This window comes from Salvelinus alpinus, chromosome 10, assembly GCF_045679555.1.
Source record: "Salvelinus alpinus chromosome 10, SLU_Salpinus.1, whole genome shotgun sequence".
NCBI lineage: Eukaryota > Metazoa > Chordata > Actinopteri > Salmoniformes > Salmonidae > Salvelinus > Salvelinus alpinus.
Window position 1 is genome coordinate 82174432 of NC_092095.1, and position 23049 is coordinate 82197480.

A 23049-nucleotide genomic window follows, 5' to 3' on the forward strand; every position below is an offset into this window, starting at 1 on the left:
ACCTAATGTTCCAGAACCCTCTCTCTCTCTATGATCACAATGGAAGACCTAATGTTCCAGAACCCTCTCTCTCTCTATGATCACAATGGAATACCTAATGTTCCAGAACCCTCTCTCTCTATGAACACAATGGAAGACCTAATGTTCCAGAACCCTCTCTCTCTATGAACACAATGGAAGACCTAATGTTCCAGAACCCTCTCTCTCTATGATCACAATGGAAGACCTAATGTTCCAGAACCCTCTCTCTCTCTATGAACACAATGGAAGACCTAATGTTCCAGAACCCTCTCTCTCTATGAACACAATGGAAGACCTAATGTTCCAGAACCCTCTCTCTCTATGATCACAATGGAATACCTAATGTTCCAGAACCCTCTCTCTCTCTATGATCACAATGGAAGACCTAATGTTCCAGAACCCTCTCTCTCTATGAACACAATGGAAGACCTAATGTTCCAGAACCCTCTCTCTCTCTGAACACAATGGAAGACCTAATGTTCCAGAACCCTCTCTCTCTCTATGAACACAATGGAAGACCTAATGTTCCAGAACCCTCTCTCTCTATGAACACAATGGAAGACCTAATGTTCCAGAACTCTCTCTCTCTATGATCACAATGGAAGACCTAATGTTCCAGAACCCTCTCTCTCTCTATGATCACAATGGAAGACCTAATGTTCCAGAACCCTCTCTCTCTGTGATCACAATGGAAGACCTAAAGTTCCAGAACCCTCTCTCTCTCTATGATCACAATGGAAGACCTAATGTTCCAGAACCCTCTCTCTCTCTATGATCACAATGGAAGACCTAATGTTCCAGAACCCTCTCTCTCTATGAACACAATGGAAGACCTAATGTTCCAGAACCCTCTCTCTCTCTGAACACAATGGAAGACCTAATGTTCCAGAACCCTCTCTCTCTATGATCACAATGGAAGACCTAATGTTCCAGAACCCTCTCTCTCTATGAACACAATGGAAGACCTAATGTTCCAGAACCCTCTCTCTCTATGATCACAATGGAATACCTAATGTTCCAGAACCCTCTCTCTCTCTATGAACACAATGGAAGACCTAATGTTCCAGAACCCTCTCTCTCTATGACCACAATGGAAGACCTAATGTTCCAGAACCCTCTCTCTCTCTATGATCACAATGGAAGACCTAATGTTCCAGAACCCTCTCTCTCTCTATGATCACAATGGAAGACCTAATGTTCCAGAACCCTCTCTCTCTCTATGATCACAATGGAAGACCTAATGTTCCAGAACCCTCTCTCTCTATGAACACAATGGAAGACCTAATGTTCCAGAACCCTCTCTCTCTATGATCACAATGGAATACCTAATGTTCCAGAACCCTCTCTCTCTCTATGATCACAATGGAAGACCTAATGTTCCAGAACCCTCTCTCTCTATGATCACAATGGAATACCTAATGTTCCAGAACCCTCTCTCTCTCTATGATCACAATGGAAGACCTAATGTTCCAGAACCCTCTCTCTCTCTATGATCACAATGGAAGACCTAATGTTCCAGAACCCTCTCTCTCTATGATCACAATGGAAGACCTAATGTTCCAGAACCCTCTCTCTCTCTATGATCACAATGGAAGACCTAATGTTCCAGAACCCTCTCTCTCTATGAACACAATGGAAGACCTAATGTTCCAGAACCCTCTCTCTCTCTATGAACACAATGGAAGACCTAATGTTCCAGAACCCTCTCTCTCTATGATCACAATGGAAGACCTAATGTTCCAGAACCCTCTCTCTCTATGATCACAATGGAAGACCTAATGTTCCAGAACCCTCTCTCTCTATGATCACAATGGAAGACCTAATGTTCCAGAACCCTCTCTCTCTATGAACACAATGGAAGACCTAATGTTCCAGAACCCTCTCTCTCTATGATCACAATGGAAGACCTAATGTTCCAGAACCCTCTCTCTCTATGAACACAATGGAAGACCTAATGTTCCAGAACCCTCTCTCTCTCTATGATCACAATGGAAGACCTAATGTTCCAGAACCCTCTCTCTCTCTATGAACACAATGGAAGACCTAATGTTCCAGAACCCTCTCTCTCTATGAACACAATGGAAGACCTAATGTTCCAGAACCCTCTCTCTCTCTATGATCACAATGGAAGACCTAATGTTCCAGAACCCTCTCTCTCTATAAACACAATGGAAGACATAATGTTCCAGAACCCTCTCTCTCTCTATGATCACAATGGAAGACCTAATGTTCCAGAACCCTCTCTCTCTATGAACACAATGGAAGACCTAATGTTCCAGAACCCTCTCTCTCTCTATGATCACAATGGAATACCTAATGTTCCAGAACCCTCTCTCTCTCTATGAACACAATGGAAGACCTAATGTTCCAGAACCCTCTCTCTCTATGATCACAATGGAAGACCTAATGTTCCAGAACCCTCTCTCTCTATGATCACAATGGAAGACCTAATGTTCCAGAACCCTCTCTCTCTATGAACACAATGGAAGACCTAATGTTCCAGAACCCTCTCTCTCTCTATTAACACAATGGAAGACCTAATGTTCCAGAACCCTCTCTCTCTCTATTAACACAATGGAAGACCTAATGTTCCAGAACCCTCTCTCTCTATGAACACAATGGAAGACCTAATGTTCCAGAACCCTCTCTCTCTATGAACACAATGGAAGACCTAATGTTCCAGAACCCTCTCTCTCTATGAACACAATGGAAGACCTAATGTTCCAGAACCCTCTCTCTCTATGATCACAATGGAAGACCTAATGTTCCAGAACCCTCTCTCTCTATGATCACAATGGAAGACCTAATGTTCCAGAACCCTCTCTCTCTATGATCACAATGGAAGACCTAATGTTCCAGAACCCTCTCTCTCTATGAACACAATGGAAGACCTAATGTTCCAGAACCCTCTCTCTCTCTATGATCACAATGGAAGACCTAATGTTCCAGAACCCTCTCTCTCTATAAACACAATGGAAGACCTAATGTTCCAGAACCCTCTCTCTCTCTATGAACACAATGGAAGACCTAATGTTCCAGAACCCTCTCTCTCTATAAACACAATGGAAGACCTAATGTTCCAGAACCCTCTCTCTCTCTATGATCACAATGGAAGACCTAATGTTCCAGAACCCTCTCTCTCTATGAACACAATGGAAGACCTAATGTTCCAGAACCATCTCTCTCTATGAACACAATGGAAGACCTAATGTTCCAGAACCCTCTCTCTCTATGAACACAATGGAAGACCTAATGTTCCAGAACCCTCTCTCTCTCTATGAACACAATGGAAGACCTAATGTTCCAGAACCCTCTCTCTCTATGATCACAATGGAAGACCTAATATTCCAGAACCCTCTCTCTCTCTACAATGGAAGACCTGTTGATGTAATGCGGCATAACAACGGAGTAACAGTCATTTATTCCCCTCCAGGTTCGGACCTCCAGGTGTGCCAGTCCAGGAACTTGACATGCTGTACTAGGAAGATGGAGGAGAGGTACCAGGTGGCGGCCCGGCGGGATGTTCAGAACCTCCTCCAGACCTCCTCCGCCAGCCTCAAGTTCCTCATCTCTAGGAACATAGCAGCCTTCCAAGGTGAGTGGAGGGAGGGATGGGGGGGAGACGGGGGTGGGAGGGGTGCAGCAAAGCAGGCGGGCCATGTGTGGAGTGAGGGACTTTGTCTGCCGGGGCCCACAGCAAACAGAGCCTGGTCTGTCCTCCCCCTCTCACTCTGATCTGGAGATTAGGCCCAGTGGTTCAGTGACTAGTCTGGCCCAGTGGTTCAGTGACTAGTCTGGCTCAGTGGTTCAGTGACTAGTCTGGTTCAGTGACTAGTCTGGTTCAGTGACTAGTCTGGCTCAGTGGTTCAGTGACTAGTCTGGCTCAGTGGTTCAGTGACTAGTCTGGTTCAGTGGTTCAGTGACTAGTCTGGTTCAGTGACTAGTCTGGTTCAGTGATTAGTCTGGTTCAGTGGTTCAGTGACTAGTCTGGTTCAGTGGTTCAGTGACTAGTCTGGTTCAGTGGTTCAGTGACTAGTCTGGTTCAGTGGTTCAGTGACTAGTCTGGTTCTGTTTCAGTGACTAGTCTGGTTCAGTGGTTCAGTGACTAGTCTGGTTCAGTGGTTCAGTGACTAGTCTGGTTCAGTGGTTCAGTGACTAGTCTGGTTCTGTTTCAGTGACTAGTCTGGTTCAGTGACTAGTCTGGTTCAGTGACTAGTCTGGCTCAGTGGTTCAGTGACTAGTCTGGTTCAGTGGTTCAGTGACTAGTCTGGCCCAGTGGTTCAGTGACTAGTCTGGTTCATTGACTAGTCTGGTTCAGTGACTAGTCTGGTTCAGTGGTTCAGTGACTAGTCTGGTTCAGTGACTGTCTGAGACGTGGGGACACCAGGTCAGTTACTGTCTGAGACATGGAGACACCAGGTCAGTTACTGTCTGAGACATGGAGACACCAGGTCAGTTACTGTCTGAGACGTGGAGACACCAGGTCAGTTACTGTCTGAGACACCAGGTCAGTTACTGTCTGAGACGTGGAGACACCAGGTCAGTTACTGTCTGAGACATGGAGACACCAGGTCAGTTACTGTCTGAGACGTGGAGACACCAGGTCAGTTACTGTCTGAGACACCAGGTCAGTTACTGTCTGAGACGTGGAGACACCAGGTTCAGTTACTGTCTGAGACATCGGAGACACCAGGTCAGTTACTGTCTGAGACGTGGAGACAGCAGGTCAGTTACTGTTTGAGACGTGGAGACACCAGGTCAGTTACTGTCTGAGACATGGAGACACCAGGTCAGTTACTGTCTGAGACATGGATGACACCAGGTCAGTTATTGTCTGAGACGTGGAGACACCAGGTCAGTTACTGTCTGAGACATGGAGACACCAGGTCAGTTACTGTCTGAGACATGGAGACACCAGGTCAGTTACTGTCTGAGACATGGAGACACCAGGTCAGTTACTGTCTGAGACATGGAGACACCAGGTCAGTTACTGTCTGAGACATGGAGACACCAGGACAGTTACTGTCTGAGACGTGGAGACACCAGGACAGTTACTGTCTGAGACGTGGAGACACCAGGTCAGTTACTGTCTGAGACACCAGGTCAGTTACTGTCTGAGACACCAGGTCAGTTACTGTCTGAGACGTGGAGACACCAGGTCAGTTACTGTCTGAGACGTGGAGACACCAGGTCAGTTACTGTCTGAGACGTGGAGACACCAGGTCAGTTACTGTCTGAGACGTGGAGACACCAGGTCAGTTACTGTCTGAGACGTGGAGACACCAGGTCAGTTACTGTCTGAGACGTGGAGACACCAGGTCAGTTACTGTCTGAGACGTGGAGACACCAGGTCAGTTACTGTCTGAGACGTGGAGACACCAGGTCAGTTACTGTCTGAGACATGGAGACACCAGGTCAGTTACTGTCTGAGACGTGGAGACACCAGGTCAGTTACCATCTGAGACATGGAGACACCAGGTCAGTTACTGTCTGAGACGTGGAGACACCAGGTCAGTTACTGTCTGAGACATGGAGACACCAGGTCAGTTACTGTCTGAGACGTGGAGACACCAGGTCAGTTACTGTCTGAGACGTGGAGACACCAGGTCAGTTACTGTTTGAGACGTGGAGACACCAGGTCAGTTACTGTCTGAGACGTGGAGACACCAGGTCAGTTACTGTCTGAGACGTGGAGACACCAGGTCAGTTACCGTCTGAGACGTGGAGACACCAGGTCAGTTACTGTCTGAGACACCAGGTCAGTTACTGTCTGAGACGTGGAGACACCAGGTCAGTTACTGTCTGAGACATGGAGACACCAGGTCAGTTACTGTCTGAGACGTGGAGACACCAGGTCAGTTACTGTCTGAGACGTGGAGACACCAGGTCAGTTACTGTCTGAGACGTGGAGACACCAGGTCAGTTACTGTCTGAGACGTGGAGACACCAGGTCAGTTACTGTTTGAGACGTGGAGACACCAGGTCAGTTACTGTCTGAGACATGGAGACACCAGGTCAGTTACTGTCTGAGACGTGGAGACACCAGGTCAGTTACTGTCTGAGACGTGGAGACACCAGGTCAGTTACTGTCTGAGACGTGGAGACACCAGGTCAGTTACTGTCTGAGACGTGGAGACACCAGGTCAGTTACTGTCTGAGACGTGGAGACACCAGGTCAGTTACTGTCTGAGACGTGGAGACACCAGGTCAGTTACTGTCTGAGACGTGGAGACACCAGGTCAGTTACTGTCTGAGACGTGGAGACGCCAGGTCAGTTACTGTCTGAGACACCAGGTCAGTTACTGTCTGAGACGTGGAGACACCAGGTCAGTTACTGTCTGAGACGTGGAGACACCAGGTCAGTTACTGTCTGAGACGTGGAGACACCAGGTCAGTTACTGTCTGAGACGTGGAGACACCAGGTCAGTTACTGTCTGAGACGTGGAGACACCAGGTCAGTTACCGTCTGAGACGTGGAGACACCAGGTCAGTTACCGTCTGAGAAATGGAGACACCAGGTCAGTTACCGTCTGAGACGTGGAGACACCAGGTCAGTTACTGTCTGAGACGTGGAGACACCAGGTCAGTTACTGTCTGAGACACCAGGTCAGTTACCGTCTGAGACGTGGAGACACCAGGTCAGTTACTGTCTGAGACGTGGAGACACCAGGTCAGTTACTGTCTGAGACACCAGGTCAGTTACTGTCTGAGACGTGGAGACACCAGGTCAGTTACTGTCTGAGACGTGGAGACACCAGGTCAGTTACTGTCTGAGACATGGAGACACCAGGTCAGTTACTGTCTGAGACGTGGAGACACCAGGTCAGTTACTGTCTGAGACACCAGGTCAGTTACTGTCTGAGACGTGGAGACACCAGGTCAGTTACTGTCTGAGACGTGGAGACACCAGGTCAGTTACTGTCTGAGACGTGGAGACACCAGGTCAGTTACTGTCTGAGACGTGGAGACACCAGGTCAGTTACTGTCTGAGACGTGGAGACACCAGGTCAGTTACTGTCTGAGACGTGGAGACACCAGGTCAGTTACTGTCTGAGACGTGGAGACACCAGGTCAGTTACTGTCTGAGACGTGGAGACACCAGGTCAGTTACTGTCTGAGACACCAGGTCAGTTACTGTCTGAGACACCAGGTCAGTTACTGTCTGAGACGTGGAGACACCAGGTCAGTTACTGTCTGAGACGTGGAGACACCAGGTCAGTTACTGTCTGAGACGTGGAGACACCAGGTCAGTTACTGTCTGAGACGTGGAGACACCAGGTCAGTTACTGTCTGAGACGTGGAGACACCAGGTCAGTTACTGTCTGAGACGTGGAGACACCAGGTCAGTTACTGTCTGAGACGTGGAGACACCAGGTCAGTTACTGTCTGAGACGTGGAGACACCAGGTCAGTTACTGTCTGAGACGTGGAGACACCAGGTCAGTTACTGTCTGAGACGTGGAGACACCAGGTCAGTTACTGTCTGAGACGTGGAGACACCAGGTCAGTTACTGTCTGAGACGTGGAGACACCAGGTCAGTTACTGTCTGAGACGTGGAGACACCAGGTCAGTTACTGTCTGAGACGTGGAGACACCAGGTCAGTTACTGTCTGAGACGTGGAGACACCAGGTCAGTTACTGTCTGAGACACCAGGTCAGTTACTGTCTGAGACACCAGGTCAGTTACTGTCTGAGACGTGGAGACACCAGGTCAGTTACTGTCTGAGACATGGAGACACCAGGTCAGTTACTGTCTGAGACGTGGAGACACCAGGTCAGTTACTGTCTGAGACGTGGAGACACCAGGTCAGTTACTGTCTGAGACGTGGAGACACCAGGTCAGTTACTGTCTGAGACGTGGAGACACCAGGTCAGTTACTGTCTGAGACGTGGAGACACCAGGTCAGTTACTGTCTGAGACGTGGAGACACCAGGTCAGTTACTGTCTGAGACGTGGAGACACCAGGTCAGTTACTGTCTGAGACGTGGAGACACCAGGTCAGTTACTGTCTGAGACGTGGAGACACCAGGTCAGTTACTGTCTGAGACGTGGAGACACCAGGTCAGTTACTGTCTGAGACGTGGAGACACCAGGTCAGTTACTGTCTGAGACACCAGGTCAGTTACTGTCTGAGACGTGGAGACACCAGGTCAGTTACTGTCTGAGACGTGGAGACACCAGGTCAGTTACTGTCTGAGACGTGGAGACACCAGGTCAGTTACTGTCTGAGACGTGGAGACACCAGGTCAGTTACTGTCTGAGACGTGGAGACACCAGGTCAGTTACTGTCTGAGACGTGGAGACACCAGGTCAGTTACTGTCTGAGACGTGGAGACACCAGGTCAGTTACTGTCTGAGACGTGGAGACATCAGGTCAGTTACTGTCTGAGACGTGGAGACACCAGGTCAGTTACTGTCTGAGACGTGGAGACACCAGGTCAGTTACTGTCTGAGACGTGGAGACACCAGGTCAGTTACTGTCTGAGACACCAGGTCAGTTACTGTCTGAGACACCAGGTCCGTTACTGTCTGAGACGTGGAGACACCAGGTCAGTTACTGTCTGAGACGTGGAGACACCAGGTCAGTTACTGTCTGAGACATGGAGACACCAGGTCAGTTACTGTCTGAGACGTGGAGACACCAGGTCAGTTACCATCTGAGACATGGAGACACCAGGTCAGTTACTGTCTGAGACGTGGAGACACCAGGTCAGTTACTGTCTGAGACATGGAGACACCAGGTCAGTTACTGTCTGAGACGTGGAGACACCAGGTCAGTTACTGTCTGAGACGTGGAGACACCAGGTCAGTTACTGTTTGAGACGTGGAGACACCAGGTCAGTTACTGTCTGAGACGTGGAGACACCAGGTCAGTTACTGTCTGAGACGTGGAGACACCAGGTCAGTTACCGTCTGAGACGTGGAGACACCAGGTCAGTTACTGTCTGAGACACCAGGTCAGTTACTGTCTGAGACGTGGAGACACCAGGTCAGTTACTGTCTGAGACATGGAGACACCAGGTCAGTTACTGTCTGAGACGTGGAGACACCAGGTCAGTTACTGTCTGAGACGTGGAGACACCAGGTCAGTTACTGTCTGAGACGTGGAGACACCAGGTCAGTTACTGTTTGAGACGTGGAGACACCAGGTCAGTTACTGTCTGAGACATGGAGACACCAGGTCAGTTACTGTCTGAGACATGGAGACACCAGGTCAGTTACTGTCTGAGACGTGGAGACACCAGGTCAGTTACTGTCTGAGACGTGGAGACACCAGGTCAGTTACTGTCTGAGACGTGGAGACACCAGGTCAGTTACTGTCTGAGACGTGGAGACACCAGGTCAGTTACTGTCTGAGACGTGGAGACACCAGGTCAGTTACTGTCTGAGACGTGGAGACGCCAGGTCAGTTACTGTCTGAGACACCAGGTCAGTTACTGTCTGAGACGTGGAGACACCAGGTCAGTTACTGTCTGAGACGTGGAGACACCAGGTCAGTTACTGTCTGAGACGTGGAGACACCAGGTCAGTTACTGTCTGAGACATGGAGACACCAGGTCAGTTACCGTCTGAGAAATGGAGACACCAGGTCAGTTACCGTCTGAGACGTGGAGACACCAGGTCAGTTACCGTCTGAGACGTGGAGACACCAGGTCAGTTACTGTCTGAGACACCAGGTCAGTTACTGTCTGAGACGTGGAGACACCAGGTCAGTTACTGTCTGAGACGTGGAGACACCAGGTCAGTTACTGTCTGAGACATGGAGACACCAGGTCAGTTACTGTCTGAGACGTGGAGACACCAGGTCAGTTACTGTCTGAGACACCAGGTCAGTTACTGTCTGAGACGTGGAGACACCAGGTCAGTTACTGTCTGAGACGTGGAGACACCAGGTCAGTTACTGTCTGAGACGTGGAGACACCAGGTCAGTTACTGTCTGAGACGTGGAGACACCAGGTCAGTTACTGTCTGAGACGTGGAGACACCAGGTCAGTTACTGTCTGAGACGTGGAGACACCAGGTCAGTTACTGTTTTAGACATGGAGACACCAGGTCAGTTACTGTCTGAGACATGGAGACACCAGGTCAGTTACTGTCTGAGACGTGGAGACACCAGGTCAGTTACTGTCTGAGACGTGGAGACACCAGGTCAGTTACTGTTTGAGACGTGGAGACACCAGGTCAGTTACTGTCTGAGACGTGGAGACACCAGGTCAGTTACTGTCTGAGACGTGGAGACACCAGGTCAGTTACCGTCTGAGACGTGGAGACACCAGGTCAGTTACTGTCTGAGACACCAGGTCAGTTACTGTCTGAGACGTGGAGACACCAGGTCAGTTACTGTCTGAGACATGGAGACACCAGGTCAGCTACTGTCTGAGACGTGGAGACACCAGGTCAGTTACTGTCTGAGACGTGGAGACACCAGGTCAGTTACTGTCTGAGACGTGGAGACACCAGGTCAGTTACTGTTTGAGACGTGGAGACACCAGGTCAGTTACTGTCTGAGACATGGAGACACCAGGTCAGTTACTGTCTGAGACATGGAGACACCAGGTCAGTTACTGTCTGAGACGTGGAGACACCAGGTCAGTTACTGTCTGAGACGTGGAGACACCAGGTCAGTTACTGTCTGAGACGTGGAGACACCAGGTCAGTTACTGTCTGAGACGTGGAGACACCAGGTCAGTTACTGTCTGAGACGTGGAGACACCAGGTCAGTTACTGTCTGAGACGTGGAGACGCCAGGTCAGTTACTGTCTGAGACACCAGGTCAGTTACTGTCTGAGACGTGGAGACACCAGGTCAGTTACTGTCTGAGACGTGGAGACACCAGGTCAGTTACTGTCTGAGACGTGGAGACACCAGGTCAGTTACTGTCTGAGACGTGGAGACACCAGGTCAGTTACTGTCTGAGACATGGAGACACCAGGTCAGTTACCGTCTGAGAAATGGAGACACCAGGTCAGTTACCGTCTGAGACGTGGAGACACCAGGTCAGTTACTGTCTGAGACGTGGAGACACCAGGTCAGTTACTGTCTGAGACACCAGGTCAGTTACTGTCTGAGACGTGGAGACACCAGGTCAGTTACTGTCTGAGACGTGGAGACACCAGGTCAGTTACTGTCTGAGACATGGAGACACCAGGTCAGTTACTGTCTGAGACGTGGAGACACCAGGTCAGTTACTGTCTGAGACACCAGGTCAGTTACTGTCTGAGACGTGGAGACACCAGGTCAGTTACTGTCTGAGACGTGGAGACACCAGGTCAGTTACTGTCTGAGACGTGGAGACACCAGGTCAGTTACTGTCTGAGACGTGGAGACACCAGGTCAGTTACTGTCTGAGACGTGGAGACACCAGGTCAGTTACTGTCTGAGACGTGGAGACACCAGGTCAGTTACTGTCTGAGACGTGGAGACACCAGGTCAGTTACTGTCTGAGACGTGGAGACACCAGGTCAGTTACTGTCTGAGACATGGAGACACCAGGTCAGTTACTGTCTGAGACGTGGAGACACCAGGTCAGTTACTGTCTGAGACGTGGAGACACCAGGTCAGTTACTGTCTGAGACGTGGAGACACCAGGTCAGTTACTGTTTGAGACGTGGAGACACCAGGTCAGTTACTGTCTGAGACGTGGAGACACCAGGTCAGTTACTGTCTGAGACGTGGAGACACCAGGTCAGTTACCGTCTGAGACGTGGAGACACCAGGTCAGTTACTGTCTGAGACACCAGGTCAGTTACTGTCTGAGACGTGGAGACACCAGGTCAGTTACTGTCTGAGACATGGAGACACCAGGTCAGTTACTGTCTGAGACGTGGAGACACCAGGTCAGTTACTGTCTGAGACGTGGAGACACCAGGTCAGTTACTGTCTGAGACGTGGAGACACCAGGTCAGTTACTGTTTGAGACGTGGAGACACCAGGTCAGTTACTGTCTGAGACGTGGAGACACCAGGTCAGTTACTGTCTGAGACATGGAGACACCAGGTCAGTTACTGTCTGAGACGTGGAGACACCAGGTCAGTTACTGTTTGAGACATGGAGACACCAGGTCAGTTACTGTCTGAGACATGGAGACACCAGGTCAGTTACTGTCTGAGACATGGAGACACCAGGTCAGTTACTGTCTGAGACATGGAGACACCAGGTCAGTTACTGTCTGAGACATGGAGACACCAGGACAGTTACTGTCTGAGACGTGGAGACACCAGGACAGTTACTGTCTGAGACGTGGAGACACCAGGTCAGTTACTGTCTGAGACACCAGGTCAGTTACTGTCTGAGACGTGGAGACACCAGGTCAGTTACTGTCTGAGACGTGGAGACACCAGGTCAGTTACTGTCTGAGACGTGGAGACACCAGGTCAGTTACTGTCTGAGACGTGGAGACACCAGGTCAGTTACTGTCTGAGACATGGAGACACCAGGTCAGTTACTGTCTGAGACGTGGAGACACCAGGTCAGTTACTGTCTGAGACGTGGAGACACCAGGTCAGTTACTGTCTGAGACATGGAGACACCAGGTCAGTTACTGTCTGAGACGTGGAGACACCAGGTCAGTTACCATCTGAGACATGGAGACACCAGGTCAGTTACTGTCTGAGACGTGGAGACACCAGGTCAGTTACTGTCTGAGACATGGAGACACCAGGTCAGTTACTGTCTGAGACGTGGAGACACCAGGTCAGTTACTGTCTGAGACGTGGAGACACCAGGTCAGTTACTGTTTGAGACGTGGAGACACCAGGTCAGTTACTGTCTGAGACGTGGAGACACCAGGTCAGTTACTGTCTGAGACGTGGAGACACCAGGTCAGTTACCGTCTGAGACGTGGAGACACCAGGTCAGTTACTGTCTGAGACACCAGGTCAGTTACTGTCTGAGACACCAGGTCAGTTACTGTCTCAGACATGGAGACACCAGGTCAGTTACTGTCTGAGACGTGGAGACACCAGGTCAGTTACTGTCTGAGACGTGGAGACACCAGGTCAGTTACTGTCTGAGACGTGGAGACACCAGGTCAGTTACTGTTTGAGACGTGGAGACACCAGGTCAGTTACTGTCTGAGACATGGAGACACCAGGTCAGTTACTGTCTGAGACATGGAGACACCAGGTCAGTTACTGTCTGAGACGTGGAGACACCAGGTCAGTTACTGTCTGAGACGTGGAGACACCAGGTCAGTTACTGTCTGAGACGTGGAGACACCAGGTCAGTTACTGTCTGAGACACCAGGTCCGTTACTGTCTGAGACGTGGAGACACCAGGTCAGTTACTGTCTGAGACGTGGAGACGCCAGGTCAGTTACTGTCTGAGACACCAGGTCAGTTACTGTCTGAGACGTGGAGACACCAGGTCAGTTACTGTCTGAGACGTGGAGACACCAGGTCAGTTACTGTCTGAGACGTGGAGACACCAGGTCAGTTACTGTCTGAGACGTGGAGACACCAGGTCAGTTACTGTCTGAGACATGGAGACACCAGGTCAGTTACCGTCTGAGAAATGGAGACACCAGGTCAGTTACCGTCTGAGACGTGGAGACACCAGGTCAGTTACTGTCTGAGACGTGGAGACACCAGGTCAGTTACTGTCTGAGACACCAGGTCAGTTACTGTCTGAGACGTGGAGACACCAGGTCAGTTACTGTCTGAGACGTGGAGACACCAGGTCAGTTACTGTCTGAGACATGGAGACACCAGGTCAGTTACTGTCTGAGACGTGGAGACACCAGGTCAGTTACTGTCTGAGACACCAGGTCAGTTACTGTCTGAGACGTGGAGACACCAGGTCAGTTACTGTCTGAGACGTGGAGACACCAGGTCAGTTACTGTCTGAGACGTGGAGACACCAGGTCAGTTACTGTCTGAGACGTGGAGACACCAGGTCAGTTACTGTCTGAGACGTGGAGACACCAGGTCGGTTACTGTCTGAGACGTGGAGACACCAGGTCAGTTACTGTCTGAGACGTGGAGACACCAGGTCAGCTACTGGCTGAGACATGGAGACACCAGGTCAGTTACTGTCTGAGACGTGGAGACACCAGGTCAGTTACCATCTGAGACATGGAGACACCAGGTCAGTTACTGTCTGAGACGTGGAGACACCAGGTCAGTTACTGTCTGAGACGTGGAGACACCAGGTCAGTTACTGTCTGAGACATGGAGACACCAGGTCAGTTACTGTCTGAGATGTGGAGACACCAGGTCAGTTACTGTCTGAGACGTGGAGACACCAGGTCAGTTACTGTCTGAGACGTGGAGACACCAGGTCAGTTACTGTTTGAGACGTGGAGACACCAGGTCAGTTACTGTCTGAGACGTGGAGACACCAGGTCAGTTACTGTCTGAGACATGGAGACACCAGGTCAGTTACTGTCTGAGACGTGGAGACACCAGGTCAGTTACTGTTTGAGACGTGGAGACACCAGGTCAGTTACTGTCTGAGACGTGGAGACACCAGGTCAGTTACTGTCTGAGACGTGGAGACACCAGGTCAGTTACCGTCTGAGACGTGGAGACACCAGGTCAGTTACTGTCTGAGACACCAGGTCAGTTACTGTCTGAGACGTGGAGACACCAGGTCAGTTACTGTCTGAGACGTGGAGACACCAGGTCAGTTACTGTCTGAGACGTGGAGACACCAGGTCAGTTACTGTCTGAGACGTGGAGACACCAGGTCAGTTACTGTCTGAGACGTGGAGACACCAAGTCAGTTACTGTCTGAGACGTGGAGACACCAGGTCAGTTACTGTCTGAGACGTGGAGACACCAGGTCAGTTACCGTCTGAGACGTGGAGACACCAGGTCAGTTACTGTCTGAGACACCAGGTCAGTTACTGTCTGAGACGTGGAGACACCAGGTCAGTTACTGTCTGAGACGTGGAGACACCAGGTCAGTTACTGTCTGAGACATGGAGACACCAGGTCAGTTACTGTCTGAGACGTGGAGACACCAGGTCAGTTACTGTCTGAGACATGGAGACACCAGGTCCGAGTCAGGAGGACAGGTCGGGTCTGGACCACCTGGCTGCTGTTTGTTCTACCAAAGAAATGTTGGGCAGGGAGACAGACAGACATAGTCACCTCCTTTTAAGGTAATTGGTCCAGTCTGTTCTCCTGTCTCTGTTCCCGGTATACCTCATGTCTCATCGTCCACCCCACCTCTACCCACTGATTTAATAGCAGCTCCTTGTCAGTGTTCAGTCGCCAGCCCAGCGGGACCCTGGGAAAGCACCGGTTGGTTGCCATGGACCCAGGACAAACCTGGGAGAGAAGAATAGAGCTCTTCAGTACCGGCCTGGGCATTGTCCCGGGGCAGCCTGGGCATTGTCCCGGGGCAGCCTGGGTATTGTCCCGGGGCAGCCTGGGTATTGTCCCGGGGCAGCCTGGGTATTGTCCCGGGGCAGCCTGGGTATTGTCCCGGGGCAGCCTGGGTATTGTCCCGGGGCAGCCTGGGTATTGTCCTGGAGACGTGGAGGGACTTTATGGCCTGGAGATGAAACACAACCTGTCTCTCAGGGGAGACTGATTCTGTAGTAGGAGAGAACGGTTCATAAAGACCAGCTGTCTCTCAGGGGAGACTGATTCTGTAGGAGGAGAGAACGGTTCATAAAGACCAGCTGTCTCTCAGGGGAGACTGATTCTGTAGGAGGAGAGAACGGTTCATAAAGACCAGCTGTCTCTCAGGGGAGACTGATTCTGTAGGAGGAGAGAACGGTTCATAAAGACCAGCTGTCTCTCAGGGGAGACTGATTCTGTAGGAGGAGAGAACGGTTCATAAAGACCAGCTGTCTCTCAGGGGAGACTGATTCTGTAGGAGGAGAGAACGGTTCATAAAGACCAGCTGTCTCTCAGGGGAGACTGATTCTGTAGGAGGAGAGAACGGTTCATAAAGACCAGCTGTCTCTCAGGGGAGACTGATTCTGTAGGAGGAGAGAACGGTTCATAAAGACCAGCTGTCTCTCAGGGGAGACTGATTCTGTAGGAGGAGAGAACGGTTCATAAAGACCAGCTGTCTCTCAGGGGAGACTGATTCTGTAGGAGGAGAGAACGGTTCATAAAGACCGGCTGTCTCTCAGGGGAGACTGATTCTGTAGTAGGAGAGAACGGTTCATAAAGACCAGCTGTCTCTCAGGGGAGACTGATTCTGTAGGAGGAGAGAACGGTTCATAAAGACCAGCTGTCTCTCAGGGGAGACTGATTCTGTAGTAGGAGAGAACGGTTCATAAAGACCGGCTGTCTCTCAGGGGAGACTGATTCTGTAGGAGGAGAGAACGGTTCATAAAGACCAGCTGTCTCTCAGGGGAGACTGATTCTGTAGTAGGAGAGAACGGTTCATAAAGACCAGCTGTCTCTCAGGGGAGACTGATTCTGTAGTAGGAGAGAACGGTTCATAAAGACCAGCTGTCTCTCAGGGGAGACTGATTCTGTAGGAGGAGAGAACGGTTCATAAAGACCAGCTGTCTCTCAGGGGAGACTGATTCTGTAGTAGGAGAGAACGGTTCATAAAGACCGGCTGTCTCTCAGGGGAGACTGATTCTGTAGGAGGAGAGAACGGTTCATAAAGACCGGCTGTCTCTCAGGGGAGACTGATTCTGTAGTAGGAGAGAACGGTTCATAAAGACCGGCTGTCTCTCAGGGGAGACTGATTCTGTAGTAGGAGAGAACGGTTCATAAAGACCGGCTGTCTCTCAGGGGAGACTGATTCTGTAGTAGGAGAGAACGGTTCATAAAGACCAGCTGTCTCTCAGGGGAGACTGATTCTGTAGGAGGAGAGAACGGTTCATAAAGACCAGCTGTCTCTCAGGGGAGACTGATTCTGTAGTAGGAGAGAACGGTTCATAAAGACCGGCTGTCTCTCAGGGGAGACTGATTCTGTAGGAGGAGAGAACGGTTCATAAAGACCAGCTGTCTCTCAGGGGAGACTGATTCTGTAGGAGGAGAGAACGGTTCATAAAGACCAGCTGTCTCTCAGGGGAGACTGATTCTGTAGGAGGAGAGAACGGTTCATAAAGACCAGCTGTCTCTCAGGGGAGACTGATTCTGTAGGAGGAGAGAACGGTTCATAAAGACCAGCTGTCTCTCAGGGGAGACTGATTCTGTAGGAGGAGAGAACGGTTCATAAAGACCAGCTGTCTCTCAGGGGAGACTGATTCTGTAGGAGGAGAGAACGGTTCATAAAGACCAGCTGTCTCTCAGGGGAGACTGATTCTGTAGGAGGAGAGAACGGTTCATAAAGACCAGCTGTCTCTCAGGGGAGACTGATTCTGTAGGAGGAGAGAACGGTTCATAAAGACCAGCTGTCTCTCAGGGGAGACTGATTCTGTAGGAGGAGAGAACGGTTCATAAAGACCAGCTGTCTCTCAGGGGAGACTGATTCTGTAGGAGGAGAGAACGGTTCATAAAGACCAGCTGTCTCTCAGGGGAGACTGATTCTGTAGGAGGAGAGAACGGTTCATAAAGACCGGCTGTCTCTCAGGGGAGACTGATTCTGTAGTAGGAGAGAACGGTTCATAAAGACCAGCTGTCTCTCAGGGGAGACTGATTCTGTAGGAGGAGAGAACGGTTCATAAAGACCAGCTGTCTCTCAGGGGAGACTGATTCTGTAGTAGGAGAGAACGGTTCATAAAGACCGGCTGTCTCTCAGGGGAGACTGATTCTGTAGGAGGAGAGAACGGTTCATAAAGACCAGCTGTCTCTCAGGGGAGACTGATTCTGTAGTAGGAGAGAACGGTTCATAAAGACCAGCTGTCTCTCAGGGGAGACTGATTCTGTAGTAGGAGAGAACGGTTCATAAAGACCAGCTGTCTCTCAGGGGAGACTGATTCTGTAGGAGGAGAGAACGGTTCATAAAGACCAGCTGTCTCTCAGGGGAGACTGATTCTGTAGTAGGAGAGAACGGTTCATAAAGACCGGCTGTCTCTCAGGGGAGACTGATTCTGTAGGAGGAGAGAACGGTTCATAAAGACCGGCTGTCTCTCAGGGGAGACTGATTCTGTAGTAGGAGAGAACGGTTCATAAAGACCGGCTGTCTCTCAGGGGAGACTGATTCTGTAGTAGGAGAGAACGGTTCATAAAGACCGGCTGTCTCTCAGGGGAGACTGATTCTGTAGTAGGAGAGAACGGTTCATAAAGACCAGCTGTCTCTCAGGGGAGACTGATTCTGTAGGAGGAGAGAACGGTTCATAAAGACCAGCTGTCTCTCAGGGGAGACTGATTCTGTAGTAGGAGAGAACGGTTCATAAAGACCGGCTGTCTCTCAGGGGAGACTGATTCTGTAGGAGGAGAGAACGGTTCATAAAGACCGGCTGTCTCTCAGGGGAGACTGATTCTGTAGGAGGAGAGAACGGTTCATAAAGACCAGCTGTCTCTCAGGGGAGACTGATTCTGTAGGAGGAGAGAACGGTTCATAAAGACCAGCTGTCTCTCAGGGGAGACTGATTCTGTAGGAGGAGAGAACGGTTCATAAAGACCAGCTGTCTCTCAGGGGAGACTGATTCTGTAGGAGGAGAGAACGGTTCATAAAGACCAGCTGTCTCTCAGGGGAGACTGATTCTGTAGGAGGAGAGAACGGTTCATAAAGACCAGCTGTCTCTCAGGGGAGACTGATTCTGTAGTAGGAGAGAACGGTTCATAAAGACCAGCTGTCTCTCAGGGGAGACTGATTCTGTAGGAGGAGAGAACGGTTCATAAAGACCAGCTGTCTCTCAGGGGAGACTGATTCTGTAGGAGGAGAGAACGGTTCATAAAGACCAGCTGTCTCTCAGGGGAGACTGATTCTGTAGGAGGAGAGAACGGTTCATAAAGACCAGCTGTCTCTCAGGGGAGACTGATTCTGTAGGAGGAGAGAACGGTTCATAAAGACCAGCTGTCTCTCAGGGGAGACTGATTCTGTAGGAGGAGAGAACGGTTCATAAAGACCAGCTGTCTCTCAGGGGAGACTGATTCTGTAGTAGGAGAGAACGGTTCATAAAGACCAGCTGTCTCTCAGGGGAGACTGATTCTGTAGGAGGAGAGAACGGTTCATAAAGACCAGCTGTCTCTCAGGGGAGACTGATTCTGTAGTAGGAGAGAACGGTTCATAAAGACCAGCTGTCTCTCAGGGGAGACTGATTCTGTAGTAGGAGAGAACGGTTCATAAAGACCAGCTGTCTCTCAGGGGAGACTGATTCTGTAGTAGGAGAGAACGGTTCATAAAGACCAGCTGTCTCTCAGGGGAGACTGATTCTGTAGTAGGAGAGAACGGTTCATAAAGACCAGCTGTCTCTCAGGGGAGACTGATTCTGTAGTAGGAGAGAACGGTTCATAAAGACCGGCTGTCTCTCAGGGGAGACTGATTCTGTAGTAGGAGAGAACGGTTCATAAAGACCAGCTGTCTCTCAGGGGAGACTGATTCTGTAGTAGGAGAGAACGGTTCATAAAGACCAGCTGTCTCTCAGGGGAGACTGATTCTGTAGTAGGAGAGAACGGTTCATAAAGACCAGCTGTCTCTCAGGGGAGACTGATTCTGTAGTAGGAGAGAACGGTTCATAAAGACCAGCTGTCTCTCAGGGGAGACTGATTCTGTAGTAGGAGAGAACGGTTCATAAAGACCGGCTGTCTCTCAGGGGAGACTGATTCTGTAGGAGGAGAGAACGGTTCATAAAGACCGGCTGTCTCTCAGGGGAGACTGATTCTGTAGTAGGAGAGAACGGTTCATAAAGACCAGCTGTCTCTCAGGGGAGACTGATTCTGTAGTAGGAGAGAACGGTTCATAAAGACCAGCTGTCTCTCAGGGGAGACTGATTCTGTAGGAGGAGAGAACGGTTCATAAAGACCAGCTGTCTCTCAGGGGAGACTGATTCTGTAGTAGGAGAGAACGGTTCATAAAGACCAGCTGTCTCTCAGGGGAGACTGATTCTGTAGGAGGAGAGAACGGTTCATAAAGACCAGCTGTCTCTCAGGGGAGACTGATTCTGTAGGAGGAGAGAACGGTTCATAAAGACCAGCTGTCTCTCAGGGGAGACTGATTCTGTAGGAGGAGAGAACGGTTCATAAAGACCAGCTGTCTCTCAGGGGAGACTGATTCTGTAGGAGGAGAGAACGGTTCATAAAGACCAGCTGTCTCTCAGGGGAGACTGATTCTGTAGGAGGAGAGAACGGTTCATAAAGACCAGCTGTCTCTCAGGGGAGACTGATTCTGTAGGAGGAGAGAACGGTTCATAAAGACCAGCTGTCTCTCAGGGGAGACTGATTCTGTAGGAGGAGAGAACGGTTCATAAAGACCAGCTGTCTCTCAGGGGAGACTGATTCTGTAGTAGGAGAGAACGGTTCATAAAGACCAGCTGTCTCTCAGGGGAGACTGATTCTGTAGGAGGAGAGAACGGTTCATAAAGACCAGCTGTCTCTCAGGGGAGACTGATTCTGTAGGAGGAGAGAACGGTTCATAAAGACCAGCTGTCTCTCAGGGGAGACTGATTCTGTAGGAGGAGAGAACGGTTCATAAAGACCAGCTGTCTCTCAGGGGAGACTGATTCTGTAGGAGGAGAGAACGGTTCATAAAGACCAGCTGTCTCTCAGGGGAGACTGATTCTGTAGGAGGAGAGAACGGTTCATAAAGACCAGCTGTCTCTCAGGGGAGACTGATTCTGTAGGAGGAGAGAACGGTTCATAAAGACCAGCTGTCTCTCAGGGGAGACTGATTCTGTAGTAGGAGAGAACGGTTCATAAAGACCAGCTGTCTCTCAGGGGAGACTGATTCTGTAGTAGGAGAGAACGGTTCATAAAGACCAGCTGTCTCTCAGGGGAGACTGATTCTGTAGTAGGAGAGAACGGTTCATAAAGACCAGCTGTCTCTCAGGGGAGACTGATTCTGTAGGAGGAGAGAACGGTTCATAAAGACCAGCTGTCTCTCAGGGGAGACTGATTCTGTAGGAGGAGAGAACGGTTCATAAAGACCAGCTGTCTCTCAGGGGAGACTGATTCTGTAGGAGGAGAGAACGGTTCATAAAGACCAGCTGTCTCTCAGGGGAGACTGATTCTGTAGGAGGAGAGAACGGTTCATAAAGACCAGCTGTCTCTCAGTGGAGACTGATTCTGTAGGAGGAGAGAACGGTTCATAAAGACCAGCTGTCTCTCAGGGGAGACTGATTCTGTAGTAGGAGAGAACGGTTCATAAAGACCAGCTGTCTCTCAGGGGAGACTGATTCTGTAGGAGGAGAGAACGGTTCATAAAGACCAGCTGTCTCTCAGGGGAGACTGATTCTGTAGTAGGAGAGAACGGTTCATAAAGACCAGCTGTCTCTCAGGGGAGACTGATTCTGTAGGAGGAGAGAACGGTTCATAAAGACCAGCTGTCTCTCAGGGGAGACTGATTCTGTAGGAGGAGAGAACGGTTCATAAAGACCAGCTGTCTCTCAGGGGAGACTGATTCTGTAGTAGGAGAGAACGGTTCATAAAGACCAGCTGTCTCTCAGGGGAGACTGATTCTGTAGTAGGAGAGAACGGTTCATAAAGACCAGCTGTCTCTCAGGGGAGACTGATTCTGTAGTAGGAGAGAACGGTTCATAAAGACCAGCTGTCTCTCAGGGGAGACTGATTCTGTAGGAGGAGAGAACGGTTCATAAAGACCAGCTGTCTCTCAGGGGAGACTGATTCTGTAGGAGGAGAGAACGGTTCATAAAGACCAGCTGTCTCTCAGGGGAGACTGATTCTGTAGGAGGAGAGAACGGTTCATAAAGACCAGCTGTCTCTCAGGGGAGACTGATTCTGTAGGAGGAGAGAACGGTTCATAAAGACCAGCTGTCTCTCAGGGGAGACTGATTCTGTAGGAGGAGAGAACGGTTCATAAAGACCAGCTGTCTCTCAGGGGAGACTGATTCTGTAGTAGGAGAGAACGGTTCATAAAGACCAGCTGTCTCTCAGGGGAGACTGATTCTGTAGGAGGAGAGAACGGTTCATAAAGACCAGCTGTCTCTCAGGGGAGACTGATTCTGTAGTAGGAGAGAACCGTTCATAAAGACCAGCTGTCTCTCAGGGGAGACTGATTCTGTAGGAGGAGAGAACGGTTCATAAAGACCAGCTGTCTCTCAGGGGAGACTGATTCTGTAGTAGGAGAGAACGGTTCATAAAGACCAGCTGTCTCTCAGGGGAGACTGATTCTGTAGGAGGAGAGAACGGTTCATAAAGACCAGCTGTCTCTCAGGGGAGACTGATTCTGTAGTAGGAGAGAACGGTTCATAAAGACCAGCTGTCTCTCAGGGGAGACTGATTCTGTAGTAGGAGAGAACGGTTCATAAAGACCGGCTGTCTCTCAGGGGAGACTGATTCTGTAGTAGGAGAGAACGGTTCATAAAGACCAGCTGTCTCTCAGGGGAGACTGATTCTGTAGGAGGAGAGAACGGTTCATAAAGACCAGCTGTCTCTCAGGGGAGACTGATTCTGTAGTAGGAGAGAACGGTTCATAAAGACCAGCTGTCTCTCAGGGGAGACTGATTCTGTAGGAGGAGAGAACGGTTCATAAAGACCAGCTGTCTCTCAGGGGAGACTGATTCTGTAGTAGGAGAGAACGGTTCATAAAGACCAGCTGTCTCTCAGGGGAGACTGATTCTGTAGTAGGAGAGAACGGTTCATAAAGACCAGCTGTCTCTCAGGGGAGACTGATTCTGTAGGAGGAGAGAACGGTTCATAAAGACCAGCTGTCTCTCAGGGGAGACTGATTCTGTAGGAGGAGAGAACGGTTCATAAAGACCAGCTGTCTCTCAGGGGAGACTGATTCTGTAGGAGGAGAGAACGGTTCATAAAGACCAGCTTTCTCTCAGGGGAGACTGATTCTGTAGGAGGAGAGAACGGTTCATAAAGACCAGCTGTCTCTCAGGGGAGACTGATTCTGTAGGAGGAGAGAACGGTTCATAAAGACCAGCTGTCTCTCAGGGGAGACTGATTCTGTAGGAGGAGAGAACGGTTCATAAAGACCAGCTGTCTCTCAGGGGAGACTGATTCTGTAGGAGGAGAGAACGGTTCATAAAGACCAGCTGTCTC

At 50.2% G+C, this 23049-nt stretch overlaps 1 protein-coding gene across 1 annotated transcript in view; it reads left to right on the forward strand.

Moving 5' to 3' along the window:
* Positions 1–23049, forward strand: part of gpc5a (glypican 5a) — a 280182-nt gene that overhangs the window by 34489 nt on the left and 222644 nt on the right. The window contains exon 2 of the mRNA XM_071331026.1: positions 3455–3616. Within this exon, the coding sequence (XP_071187127.1) occupies positions 3455–3616 (162 nt within the window). The remainder of the gene's footprint in view (positions 1–3454; positions 3617–23049) is intronic.